Genomic DNA, 14288 nt, shown 5'->3' on the forward strand with positions numbered 1-14288 from the left:
TGATCCCATTCCATGACATTCATTTCCCATGAAAGAGAAGGTGTCCTTACAACCACTCTGCTATAACCAACTTCATTCAACTTTGTTTCAGTGAGCTAAGGCAAGTACATCCTTAGGCACTGACCTCAATTCCCATACTTCGTGGCCCAGTTTCTGGATATTCATATTAGAGCATGTATTACCTTGAAACATTGCCCTCCAGAAGGATTAATTATTAATGAACAATATCCCATGACAGCTGTTGCAGCAAAAATAAGTGTGCTGAACTATGACCATGAAGCTTTCATACTTTTGGCCAGAAGATATGCTGCCCGTTGCTAATAAAACCTAAGCAGCAGTTGAGAATGTGCCTAAAATATGCTGTACTCATTTGGGTGGTAAGTAGTCATTGAGTTCAATTTCCATTAATAAATCAAAACCAAGTTAAATAAATACACTTTATTTACAAAACCAAAATATGCACAATATACAGTGTACATTTGTTTAACCAGGTAGTCACTCATCCAAAACCAACCAACCAAAAATCTGACAGGAAATGTTCCCCTTAAAATCCTTAATTTCTATAAACATACCACCTTGAATCGTACATAAAATGGAACGTGTACGCCTTATTTATTCATTTAACTCACCATCTTGAAGTCAGTACAATATATATCCAAAATAGAATACTGTTGACATACCGTACAGTAAAATGTACTTTCTGCCATGTGACCGTACAGCATTAAATAAGATATAAATGTGACCTGAATTGTAGTTCCAATCTTTATTTCCAAACAACCCCCCCCCAGACGTTGTATAAAAAGTAACTTTAGTACATACGACAATGCTCCATAAAAGTATCAGAGACAACTCCCCATTTACTGCTAAAATGTGTCAATTAGTTCAGATTAAATGTATGATTGCAGCAGTGTTTTACTCCACATATGGTATAAACTTGCTGGGGGCATATTAAGAGTTGTGAAGTTGATATGGGATATTGCCCAGGATCAACATGGTAGATTAGATTTAACGCAAACAAAAAGAAAAAAATACTAGTGCAGATGTACCAAAACAGCTTATACGAGCTGTATTCATTTAGGCTGTGGGGAGATGATACATTGAAGCCTGTGTGGATGTTACCTCAAGGATATTCTGATCCTTGCTGACCACCCATCAAACAAACAAAAAACAAAACAAATTCAGTTTGAGATCTAGTTGGTTTGGCCTTCATATGTTCCAGGGCCATCAATTACAGGGATCAAATTCAGATGATCTGCTTCTGCTCATTCGTCAAATGGGAAATTCGAGCCTTGACCTTGCGACATCTGAGTAAAAAAAAAAAAAAAAAAAAGCATAGTACACGAAATCTTCATTGAATGAAGAAAAATTCTACGATTCTGGAAAGTCAACTTGCCATCTTCTTCTTCTTAAAAAGCTTCATCAGCTGGGAAAATCTCTCTGCAATCTAAAAGATATATATATATTTTTTAAATACTCAAATATACAGAACCGACATTAATGCTCAACAATAACTACTAGTCTCAAATCAGAAACATAGCATTCCATTACTATGAAAAAGAAAACTCCAAACACAGCAAATAGGTAAAGACATACCTGAGCGGGTGTCTTGTTCATCTTCTCCGATAGGGAAGAGAAAGTATCTGGAGAGGCACCTTTCATCTTCAGCGCCAGGAGAATATCTCGGTCTTCATCCCTTTAAAAGAAAATGACGGTTTTCAGTGAAAATCATGACACTTGAAGACTCCCCAACAGCTAACATGCAAGATGGTACGTAAACAAAAAGGCATGAATGTTAAAACCCAACTCACCTTGTCCAAGTCACCACCACTGCCCCCTTTCTTATGATGATATTCTTGGCAGACAGGCTGTTGGGTGATGGGGTAGATTGGGGTGGAGTAGTGACTTTACTTCTCTCGCTCTTGGAGCTTCTAGTCTCCTTTCCTTTGGCCCTTTTTGAGGACTTATTTTTATGCTTGATCTTCTCAGGGATCACCTCCTTTTTAGGCCGCTTTGCTTTCATTTCGACGTGGTGCCTTGTCCGCTTTTTCCCCGTCTTACCCTTGCTGTGGTCCCTCTCCGGTGTGTCTTCTATGATGGTGAGGCATGGTGAAGACAGCGCAGATGCTGTTTCGGTGCTTGTGGAAAGGTAGAAAGGAGGACTGGCCTCCGAAAAATGGGTTTTAGAAGGAGTTTTTCCTTGGTCTTTGCCATGTTGTTCTTCTCCTGGTGGTGTTTGAGGGCTTGAGACAGCCCTTGGATTGATGTCTGCACTTATGGGGTAGATAACTGGGTTGGTGCAGTTGACTTGTGGGATTGTGGAGTTGACACATGGGTAGCTTGAGTTTGTGTCTTTGTTGGTAGAGTTATTTCCTGGGTAGGTAGAGTTTACACTTCCTGGGCTTGAAGAGTTGACTCCTTGGCTCGTTGATTTAATTCCTAGGCATGTGGGGTTGACCACTAGGCTGGTGGAGTTGTTGCCTAGGTTGGAGAAGTTGATGCCTGGGTTGGTGCAGTTGATGCCTAGGTTGGTGAAGTTGACACCTGAGTTGTTGGAGTTGATGTCTGGGCTGGTGTTTGCATGCCGTATCCTCACAATGAAATGATCATTTGACTTCTCCATCACTACTGCCTGCATGGGCAAGTGAGGCTTGAAGTGAAACAGGGGGTTAACAGGAGCCTCCCTAGTCCTGCCACCACCGCTTGACGCACCGCTGGAGTTGTCTGTGTCCAGGGCAAGGTGAATGTCCTGCTCTGTAGCATCTTCCCCATCCATAAGAGCATCCTCACTGAAATGTGCACTGATGACACTATCTGGAGCAGACATGGGCTCCACGCTGGCTGGGTGCAAGAAGCTGAGGTGATTGTCAGACTTGAGAGGCGAAGGAATTGTGAGGGAGACAGCCAGATCTTCTGCCAAAATGGAATAAGATCTCTGCGAGAACACACTGGACTGCGATGTCATTTTGTCTTCTGGTAGGCTGGAGGGCACCTCCAACATGCAACTCTCATCCAACAAAGCTGGATTTAGTGGAATTTGGACTTTTGAATTTGGAGAGGAAAACTTGCATGGTGAAATAGAAGACCATGTGGCAATGACTTTAGAGGGAGTACCAACTTTGGTTGTGGTACAAACTTTGCTTGGGGTGGCAACGCCTCGGAAGCGCTCTCCTTTCCGAGGAGTACCAAGAGGCCAGCCGTGATTGTCCCCAGCTGAGACATTCGTTTCTAGCAGATCAGACCCTTGTAACAGACACTTGAAGATCTCTCCCATCTGGGAGTCTGTCACCAGGTTGAATGTTAGGTTGGAGGCTTGCTGTTCTGTGAGGATTTCGAAGTCAGACTTGTCATGGAGTGAGCCATTTTGAGACAGCCGGCGAACATAGGCAGCCGTTTTCTCAGCAGACGAAGGGCTGTTTGATGATAAGATCTCTAACTCGTGTTGCAAAGGAGGTTGCATAAGAGGATGATCTGAGGTTTGAGGCTCTGATTCCTTGTCTTCTTCAAATGACATTTTAATATTTTTGCCTCTTCCAAGACCGGTTTTGCAAGGGGGGAGAGTCTGAGCCCTGGTTCTTTTTATGTTGGGTTCAACACAGTCTGTTAATTCCTCTTGCGGTCTTTTACTTGCAGATGTTCTGGACACACAATTTTCGTTTTTTGTACCGCTCCCTGCGGTCTTTTAAGTTTAGAGGCTGTGGACACCGATGACATCACTGGCTGCTTGGGGAACTTCACTGGCTGCTTGGGGGACTTCACTGGCTGCTTTGGGGACTTCACTGGCTGCTTGGGGGACTTCACTGGCTGCTTGGGGGACTTCACTGGCTGCTTGGGGGACTTCACTGGCTGCTTGGGGGACTTCACTGGCTGCTTGGGGGACTTCACTGGCTGCTTGGAGAGACTCAAGTCCCTTTTTTCAGCTCCTGCAGACTGGTTTCCATTTGAGGATTTGCAAACACTTCTCAGAGCAGTCTGAATTTCCTTGAATAAGAAGTCTAACTGCACATTCACAAATTCCCACAGTTTCGACTTCATATTAAGTGGTTCCTGGTCAAAGATGCGGTTGACAATGCCATTATTTGATAACTTACTCAAAACAGACATTATGTTGTTCTTCAATTTCACTTTGAGGTCATCTTCTTGGCTGCATAGTTTAGTAAAGCTGACACTATCAACAAAGTCTGTAAAAGAGTCAAGGGACATGTCCATAACACCGCAGAAGCGTTCCTTAGAGAAGGTTGAACGAAGCTTCATGTACTTTTTCCTGCACGCATAGCGGATCTTTACAAACATGGCCATAACCTCCTCCACGGTACACAAGGCAGCTTTGGGTAACGGAGGTTGAACCGTTTTATAGCGAGCTTTTGACATGGGGCTTCCAACTGGTGAAATCAAGGTTTTACTTAAGAGTTTAGAATTCCCTTTCTCTTCAAGCGACTTCTTGGAAAGCCTAGGGGATGACTTGGGAATTTGTTGACTTTTAACCGGGCTTGTGGGCCTAACCGTTTTGGCTGGAGAACTTGGCGTGATTGGAGTTTCTTCCCCTTCACTAAGAATTTCACCCTCTTCCAATTCATCCTCAGGGCTAGAAGAACAGACAGAAGCCCGATCCACAGCTTGTTGTGTAGCACTTGCAATGGAGCGGCCAGGATTCTTGTTCTCCATATTCACATCTAACTTCTTTGAATTGGGATCCCCAGCAGCACTGGTAAACTCTGTCAAATACAAGATTTTTGGTTTCATTAGCTAAGTAAAAGGCATAACCTGTAGGCCTATGTTGACAAAGTAAATTCAGTATCATGGAATTAGGCAGATGATTAAAAACATAGGCTATTGCTGCATCTTCTTAACTTTGACAATAATTAAACATTTTCATAAAATTAATAAAATCTTAACCATACCCATGGTGAAATATCTTAAAGAGCAACTCCACCACTTTCCAACATCATTTGATCATCTCCAGGACAATACCATTGTCTACATGTGAAAACAACTTTTGAAAGTTCTACCCGATTACATCATTAAAAATTGCAACAGTTTAAACTGTGATGTGGGGAGCAAGAAAATACTCTTCTCTCTGGCTAGAAACTCGTTGTAGACTTTGAAAAACCAACTTAAAAAAATAAAATAATAATAATCCCACCCTGTTATGTCACAGAGAAGCATTTTTTAGGACCTTTCCCATCTTTTTAACAACATATCATAGAAACGCGCCTTAGATGTATGTACATGTAGACTCTGGTATGGTGCTGTAATGAATACGAGGTTCATTGTCATTTAAGTGATGAATTGTCATCGAAGTGATGCTTACCGTTGCGAAGACTCTTGACGTAAGCAGGTTTGCTGTGACATGGCGGCTGATGGCTTTTTCTCATTGGACGGACTGGGCTTGTGAGTGGGCTGATGGCATCTGGAATACCTTTAAGGCTGCCCAGTGTAAGCATCATCGAGTTCTCATCATGGGCCAATGGAATGGAGCTAGAGGGCTCAACATTCATGTCCTCATTCTCTGTGTGACTTGGCTCAGAATCGAGGGACTTCTTTGGCGTTTGTGACAAGCCACTGTTGTGCTGTGCTGATGGTGCAACCTCTCCCGTTGTGCTGCTCACCTTAGACACTTCAAAACCGCTCAACGGTGAACCTTGTTCCACAACAGTCCTCTCTTTCTCACACTCCAGAGGTATCTCTGTGGCATCTTCAACGATCTCAGATGTAATGCAGATCTCTGGAATTACCTCCATGCTAATCGTACTGGAAACACCATGCTTGGAAATATCTTGCACCTCTGCTGTCACGTCTAGACTAGAGGTTGAAATAACAGAGGCAGGCAGTGGCAATTGCAGAGATTCCGATGGTTCTTTTCCTGAAACACCTTCAACAGCAGGATGTCCCACACAGACAGCAGCGGGTGGAACATGTGTCACAGTTTCAACAGCTTGACTTTCACAGACCAAAGGACTGGGAGTTTTACCGTTTGGCTTACACACCCAATTGTCAGTAATAAGAACTACATTTCCCATTGAATGGTCAGGGGTAAATCCGTTAGACGATAGGCCAGTGTCAGTATTTGAACTGTTTCCACAATTCCCAGCCACAGTAGGAGCAGTGACATCAGCAGCAGTAAAATCCTCAGACTCACTCACTTTATTCGCAGAGGCACATTCTTCAGGTCTGCTTTTCAGTGGAGTTCTCAAAACAATGGCACAGTCTGGAGCTGAAACACAAACCTCCCTGAGAGGTTCTGGTGTGGTGGGTTCAGTCCTCTGATCCACTGTGGCCTCTGGCAGCTCAGGCTTACCTTCAGAGACACCTTGGACAATAGTGTCTTCCACTTCTAACTGGCACTTAGGTTGCTTTTTGGCCACTGTGGCCTCAGTCAGACCTTTGTTAGCATCCTGACAAGGTTCTTTGTCTGTATGTCGAAGGTCAATACTTCCAGGTTCCGAAGGCATTGGGATTTCTGAAGTGGGCTGTACCACTGGGTCCTCAAAGACCTCGTCGGTCTCTACCACACTGCTGTTGATTTCGTCTAAGATGAGTAACTTGTCTAGATCAGGCTGTCCACTGTCTTCCGCTGACTGGTCTTCAGAAACTTCCTCAGGTGGTGTGCCCTCCCGTTCCTTGGTTTCAGCAAGCGGTCTTGGTTTTTTAACTGGTGACAGGGTAAGATTCAGAGTTTCCATGAAACTTAACTTTCTGTTTGGACCAGTTTCCTCTACAGAGCTTTTCGCAGCCACTTTAGCCTCAGATGGAAGAAATTCAGACTTCTCACCTGTCTTTTGCCCCCCGACTTTACTGTCGTCCATTGTCTTGTCCTTACTGACGTCCTTACTGCATCGGCCACTTTCCTTTGTTCTTCTTCTCTCTGTACAAGTGCTTTTTCTTTCTCCTGATTTTTTTGATGTATTCTTTTCTTTTCTGACCTCATCCTCTCTTCTTCTCTCCTCTTTCCTTCGACGGTCCCTTGGAGGACTTGTCCCTCCCTTGCGATTAAAAGATTCACTGGATCGTTCAGTGACACTGGCTTGGTTCAAATAGGCATGCTTTCTGTTAGAGGAAATGTCTTTAGTACCTCTACTATGCCTATTACCATCACCCTTATCACGCCTGAGCTCCTGATAATGCCGACTAGAACCTTTTGATTGATAGGCTGCACAATCTTTAGACAATCCTTCGGAAGTGCGGTCAGAGGAAGCAGTGCAATGCAAAATGTCCGAGGCTGGATTTTTGGCCCGCTCTGATCTCCTGCGTACCTCAACATCTGAGAGACGAGGGCATCTGCTTGACTTGGAGTTATATTTTCGCTGCTCATTTGAGTCGGACAGCCTTGGATTTCCACCTCCGCCTTCTCTGTGCTTGGTTTGTTTCGGCTCGTCTGACGGGTCAAGTTCACGTGTAGGGTGTCTATTCACAGAGTCCTGGCTGGAACTACCAACAGTGCGTTTCACTGGAGTTTCTGAATCTCCTTTAGCGGTCTTTGAAGTGACAGGAAGAGGTGGTCTGAGAACTGTTGCATCAAGAAGAGGTGGTCTGAGAACTGTTGCATCAAGAAGAGGTGGTCTGAGAACTGTTGTATCAGGAAGAGGTGGTCGGAAAACTGTTGTATCAGGAAGAGGTGGTCGGAAAACTGTTGCATCAGAGGGGGTTGGAGGGAGAAGGGGGTGGACCACATCTCTGTCTTTACAGAGGAGCTGGCTAAGATCCTTTACAACACAATCCTGTCTAGGACCCGGGGGTTGGCTTGGTGGAGGCTGCCCTGTAAGATTCTGTCTAGTTGGAACTAGTGGTTGGCTAAGTTGAGACGGCCCCGTAGGATTCAGTCGGGTTGGAACTTGTGGTTGGCTAGGTTGTGACTGCCCCGTAGGATTCAGTCGGTTTGGAACTTGTGGTTGGCTAAGTTGAGACGGCCCCGTAGGATTCAGTCGGGTTGGAACTTGTGGTTGGCTAGGTTGTGACTGCCCCGTAGGATTCAGTCGGTTTGGAACTTGTGGTTGGGTAAGTTGAGACGGCCCCGTAGAATTCAGTTGGTTTGGAACTTGTGGTTGGCTAAGTTGAGACGGCCCCGTAGGATTCAGTCGGTTTGGAACTTGTGGTTGGCTAAGTTGAGACGGCCCCGTAGGATTCAGTCGGGTTGGAATTGGATTTCTCAGGCAGTTCATCTGAGATTGATGGTGAACTACAGGACCCCTCCTCGGCCTGAAACTAAAAGTTGAAACATAATTTACTCACATGCTTAGATTTACAGAGAGTTCATAGAAAGTATACATTTGTGTAAAATGTGTATTTTCTGTTCTTGCCTGTCCCCGTTGGAGATGTACATCCCTAAATAACCGTGAGTACCCTGCCAACTACGAGTTACCACTTCACAGGTGTATATGAAGGTCCAAGACACTTACCTTTGGCTCAACCTATTTATCTCCTCGTCCTTCCGCACAACCTCCATTTTAGCTGTCTTGATGAGCGCACAGATGTTCTTCTTCAGGCGGCTGTTCTCTGTGTTCAGCGTTGTATTCTTCAAAGGGAAAACGCATGTCAAGCACGTAAGTGGTAACACTAACTTACACTAACTGTAATGTAATTAGTTCTGGACAAGAGCGTCTGCTAAATGACTAAAAATGTAAATGGGATAATCAATGTAATAATTTTGCCAATTTAGCCTTTTCATCGCGACAGAATCACATTCATGATTGTCAAGGAACATTTTTATTTGTACAATCCAATTATTTCAAGTACTGGTTATTATTATTTCAAGGGGTACTACTAATACACGAGAGACACTTAAGACTTTCTATTACAAACCTGTGTTTCAGTCTGCTGCAACCTTCTCATTAACTCATCAACTTGGCTTTGTGCTGCATTGAATCTTGTCCTCAACTGTAATGAGATAGGGGGTACTGATGGTTATTCATTTCTAATGGGAAAAGGAGCTGTGTACCAGCATTCCATTTAAGACAAACCCGGGGGTAAAAAAAAAAAATGCATATATGAATTGGATAAGCATTATGGTACACACCTCATTGTAAGAAGACTCTCTATCCTGCTGTTCTTCTGTTATGATTTCTTCATACAAATCCATATATTTCAGATTCTGTGGTGAGAGGAGTGTGTAATTCCTTTCTGTAATAAGATTGCACAAACACAAAGTATGTTATCAGTTCTCATATCAGCAACGTGGGTATCTTTTCGACTTGTAAAAATATATATATATCTGACCATCTCGTAAAGAAACCAATGTGTGCGTTTGAGTGATGTTTACCTGCGTTCGAATTCATCTTTGGACTTTCTAAACCAAAATAAATATCCACAGAGTCTTCATTGAAAGCTGCTGTGGTATCTGTGGGGTAAAAGTATCGCAAAGTTACCCACATATTGCACTTCTGTAATTTCATCAGATGGAATAATATTACTGCAGAAATGCCTTGTGTTATTGGATACAGTACAGATAATATGCTTATGTAGTAAGGGATCCACATAAGATAGGTATGTGTATTTTCTTTGAGTGCATAAATCCGGTATGGCTCGACCCTTACCGAACAATACAAGAGAGAATAGGAGAATTCATACTTTTCCATAAGAGTGCTTTGTGACAGAACAGTTATACAATAAGAATACAGATCAACTCATGGCAGTAACTATACTGAACAACAATATAAAATGCAACATGGGAAGTGTTGGTCTAATGTTTCATGAGCCGAGATAAAAGATCTTTTAAAATGTTCCATATGCACAAAAAGCTTCTCTCAATTTTTGTGCACAATTTTGTTTACTTCTCTCGGCTACAGACAATTTTGTGAGAAGACAGATTTTTAGGGAGCTGACAAACACTGCTCTAGCTCTGTCAACTTTCACCGTAGATGTAGAAGTGCAGATTGAGACGCATCCAATGCAAAAAAACACATCTCTAGCTTAAACTGATTTTTTTATGGGGATTGTTTTTTATTATTATGCTAATTCGATTTTCAACCTTAGGGGGATGTATTAAAGTATATGTGACCAACAACTGCATATCTGTATTCACAGTCATCAGAAATCCACAGATTAGGGACTAATGAATTTATGTAAATTAACTGATTTCCTTATATGAACTGTAACTCAGTAAAATCTTTGCAATTGTTGCATTTATATTTTTCTTCAGTGTACTTTAGGGAAGTTGTACCATGTCTTTCAGCAGCCCATCTGTAAATAACCCACCCAACTACCTCATCCCCATATTGTTATTTATTTTCGCATTTTGCACCCCAGTATCTCTACTTGCACATCATAATCTGCACATCTATCACTCCAGTGTTAATACTAAATTGTAATTGTTTCACCACTATGGCCTATTTATTGCCTTACCTCCCTAATCTTACTACATTTGCACTCACTGTATATAGATTTCTCTATTGTTTTATTGACTGTACGTTTGTTTATCCCATGTGTAACTCTGTGTTGTTGTTTTTGTCGCACTGCTTTGTGTTATCTTGGTCGGGTCGCAGTTGTCAATGAGAACTGGTTCTCAACTGGCCTACCTAGTTAAATAAAGGTGAAATATATATATATATTTTTAAATCCACCATCTATGGACAGTGAAATAGGTTATAGCATTGTACTCACTATGGTGGTCTTGGCTGAGGTCACCATACACTTCATCCATCAAATCCCCCTCCATTCTCCTGATGCTCAATCAATGGCTCAGAGATGTAGCTAAAAGAAACGATGCATAATTTGTGAGGCAAGCCATGCATTACTTGCAAAATAGTCCAGATATCTTGAAATTGGTGAGGTCGATTGGAAAAGTGATCAGCAACACATTTGGACCTTCTAGAGACTAATGCCTGGATTTTAAAAGAAGTAACGTTAAGTTATCTTGTAGCATGATCACACAACTAGCTAGCTCTTATAATTATCAGTAAGCTTTCTAATGTCAACTACTTTAGCTAGTTATTAACAGTAAGTTGCCTAATGTCAAATAGCAAGCTACCTAGGATCTAAGAAGCATAACGTTACAAAACATGTTACTCTGGCTGGAATGGCTAGCACAAGGGCTTCTGCTGGGTTGGTGGTAGCTACTAACTATTACCAATGCCTAGATTGAGTAGCTAGTAAGCTTGTTAGTTAGCCAGTCATTTAGTTAACAACAAAACAATTATGTTTGTAGTTCATTGAGCAAACTTAAAATCAGCTATGTCGGCTCCTTGTAACGTCACATGCACCAAGAGCAAGGATATGATGGAATGACACAGCCACAAAATAGTTACCGTTACAATACTTTAGCTAGCGGACTGACACAAGCCAGCTAACGTTAGCTAGCTATGGGACCCACACAAACGTACCCATCTACAAACTCAAGACACGGAGGAACATTAAATCATGAAAAAACCTTGGAATGTGAATTTACACAAACTATCTACTCACCATATGACAATCGATTCTAAGAATGTTGTTTAGCATGTTATTATTCTTTATCATCTGTTTACAATCACTGTCGCGACGACTCGACAACCTTCTTCAGGGAGCAGGAAATAACGACATTTTCCCGCGGTCTCTGCAAGACACATGCAGCGCCTCTTCCGGGACTTTCAAGCATTCAAAATAAAAATATTAAATAAAAACAGCCTGTTGTTTAGGCCAGACTCAATCAAAGCCAAAGTCAATCAAATACTTTCTAATCATAGGACACCACAGTTTCACACCTCGAACACGTTGTCATTAAATTGTGAATAATCTTTAATTGGAACCTCCCAATAAATGTATTTATAACTATGTCCTTGTTCTATCTGTGCTGTTGGGTGTCTTTTATGAAATTTGTTTAGATTTATCCAAAGCAAAAAGCATCTATCTGAAGTAGGTATGCCTGTCGCTTCCATCGGCGTCATCTAAGCGACATAATTTGGACAATCGCCCGAACCGGAAGTGTTTCTGATTTTCTCACATGTGGACTGGATTTTAACAGTAACGGGAACGTGCTTGCGGTGTTGTGATACAACCTAGATAGACAAGTGATGTACCTCACGATTTGGTCAACGAGTAATATAACAACCTATTACAGTGTTTACCCATTATCGTTCATTTCCCTGTGGATCTCTATGTCCTAAACGACAAATGGTACGATGGAAAATTTAGAATTGAGCCTATCATCACTTGGTACCATTTCCAGACATATTGACAAAAGTCACAACGAACTCAGCAAGTATTTAACTAAACAGGTAAGATACATTTCTCCTTGACTTGTTAAAACCATAGTGTCTGTAATATGTCTCTTTATATGACTTATTGATAGGGGATGCATCCTATCTGCATATTCCACCATCTTATATATGCATAGATTAAACGTCTTATTAACCATCCAAGAAATTGCACCACGCCTACACACCATCTTAATGAATGCAAATGTAACCCAATTACAATTGTCTTTTATCAGGACGCTATTTACATGACATTGATGGATGTCCCTTGAGATTGGAGGGTATAGATTTAGCCAATGCTTGTCTACAGTTGCCTGGAAAGTCCTAATGAATTCAATGTCAATCTTGACTTTCACCTGACATGTCTTTCTGTTTGTCTGTAGATATGGAGCCAGCAGGACAGACAGAGCATCCTGGCATGTTTGTCTCAGCTGCTGTTGGAGAAGGACTACACATTGCTGCTCGCCCGCCACCTCCGGCCGCTGATCCTGGACCTGCTGGAGAGGAACGCGCAGAGGATCAAAGCAGACGGCAGAATCAACCATGATCTCCACGAGCGCCTGTGTGTGGCGCTCAGCAAACTCCTCGGCGTCAGTCCCGATGCACAGGCGTAAGTGAACCCTCTGATCTCCGACGTGACGAACACTTCATAAACACTAGTTATCTTTTCTGTTCTGGTCTAAGTGCTTGAAGTGGCATGAAAAAGCTGCCAATACTCACTTTATTTTTTACCGTACCAGAGTTTGTATTTTAGTGCTGGTATTCTGTATGAGGGGCTTGTACTCAAGCAGTAGAAAATTCACAGTACTACCGGCCCACTTCAACCACTACTTCCACGCTGTTACACTCCCCTCTTTTCTTTCTCAGGTTTGCTGCGAGGTACTTCAACGACGCCCCTCCAGTGTTCCAGAGGCTCTTCTTCACCAGTGAAGAGTCCTCGTCTGTCCAGTATGGCCCCAGGAGGATGAAGCTGCGGGACCTAATGGGTGCTACCCTCCGCTTCCTCCAGAGCGACTGTGCCAAGTTCCGAGTCCTCTGGGACTGGAGTGCGTGTGTTTCTCAACTGCTCACCAGCGACATCATGGTTCGAGGGTGCGTATCTACCTTGTCTACCGTTTTCACCGAGTCTATTCTCTCTCGGGCCTTGCGACAGGCTAGCTTCCTGTCCGGAGGGGGTGTACTTGTACATCAAGCCGCCTCACACCTCAGAAACGGGCTGAATGCTTTGATTGATGCTTTTACAACCGTCTGTTTGTTCAAATGAAGTCAACTTGAAGATGCTAACAGTGGTTGTCTGGGTTCTTTCCTGTGTAGTTACACTGCCCAGTGTCTGGCCCTGGTGTCGCACATGACTGACAATCAGAAAACCATTTTTTTGAGAAAGGTGCTGTCGAGTGACGAGATTCAGCACATGAAGATAAAGTAGGTTAATTTCTGTTTCTATTATTACAATCTGTTGCAAATGCATGAATGACCTTTTCAGTGTATAACCTTTGCTTGTATCGGTTTATAAACATCTAGGTCACTGGAGGAAACTCAGCAGTTTGAGGTAGAGAAGGCCCTTGTCCTGGCTAATCAGGGCACTGTGATGTGGCACCAGGAGAAGGGGAACAAATTCACCCGGGGTCAGGTGGGGTCAGAAGACCTGTCCCAGACTGTGGTGGCTGTCTGTGGGGTGGTGCTACCTAGGATCGCCCCCAAACAGACAGAACAGGTAAGACTTCCTGTTGAAATTAAGGGGCGATTTTTCTGGACACAGATTAAATCTAGTCCTAGACTAAAAGGCAAACTTAATAGGGAATCTCCATCAAATTCTTTATAGTTTTGTTATTTGAAGAAGTGTATTTGATATATGGTTCAAACAACATCGGTAGTGTTGATTTGATTCATGGAAATATATTTCAAAATCTAGGGTAACCTAAAGGATCTGGTGCTGGTGGATTCGACCTGTCGCAACCTGCGGAGACTGGCCATGGCCGTGGCATCCCAGAAGGCTGTCCTTCTGGAAGGGCCCATTGGATGTGGTAAAACTGCCCTGGTGGAGTTCTTGGCTGCTGTGACCGGCCACACCAAAACACCAGAGATTCTCAAAGTTCAACTTGGGGATCAAACTGACAGCAAGGT

General features: G+C 42.9%; 2 protein-coding genes across 4 annotated transcripts in view; one reads left to right on the forward strand and one right to left on the reverse strand.

The window, feature by feature from the left end:
* Positions 1 to 423: 423 nt before the first annotated feature.
* Positions 424 to 11775, reverse strand: LOC115140433 (CASP8-associated protein 2-like). The gene is given in 11 exon segments (XM_065026445.1): positions 424 to 1444; positions 1594 to 1693; positions 1809 to 3646; positions 3649 to 4712; positions 5309 to 8199; positions 8394 to 8509; positions 8797 to 8871; positions 9011 to 9114; positions 9254 to 9331; positions 10594 to 10683; positions 11395 to 11775. Coding segments are annotated over 10 exon segments (6381 nt in total). The 5' UTR covers positions 10649 to 10683; positions 11395 to 11775; the 3' UTR covers positions 424 to 1384.
* A 135-nt stretch (positions 11776 to 11910) lies between these two features.
* The window catches only part of LOC115139584 (midasin), a 52766-nt gene continuing 50388 nt past the window's right edge, over positions 11911 to 14288 (forward strand). For all 3 annotated transcript variants that reach the window (XM_029677136.2, XM_029677138.2, XM_029677137.2), the window contains exons 1-6: positions 11911 to 12185; positions 12548 to 12774; positions 13032 to 13256; positions 13479 to 13586; positions 13686 to 13878; positions 14077 to 14286. In XM_029677136.2, coding sequence (XP_029532996.2) covers positions 12090 to 12185; positions 12548 to 12774; positions 13032 to 13256; positions 13479 to 13586; positions 13686 to 13878; positions 14077 to 14286 — 1059 coding nt within the window. In that variant the 5' untranslated portion in view covers positions 11911 to 12089. The remainder of the gene's footprint in view (positions 12186 to 12547; positions 12775 to 13031; positions 13257 to 13478; positions 13587 to 13685; positions 13879 to 14076; positions 14287 to 14288) is intronic.

Source organism: Oncorhynchus nerka, linkage group LG13 (genome assembly GCF_034236695.1).
Source record: "Oncorhynchus nerka isolate Pitt River linkage group LG13, Oner_Uvic_2.0, whole genome shotgun sequence".
Taxonomy (NCBI): Eukaryota; Metazoa; Chordata; class Actinopteri; order Salmoniformes; family Salmonidae; genus Oncorhynchus; species Oncorhynchus nerka.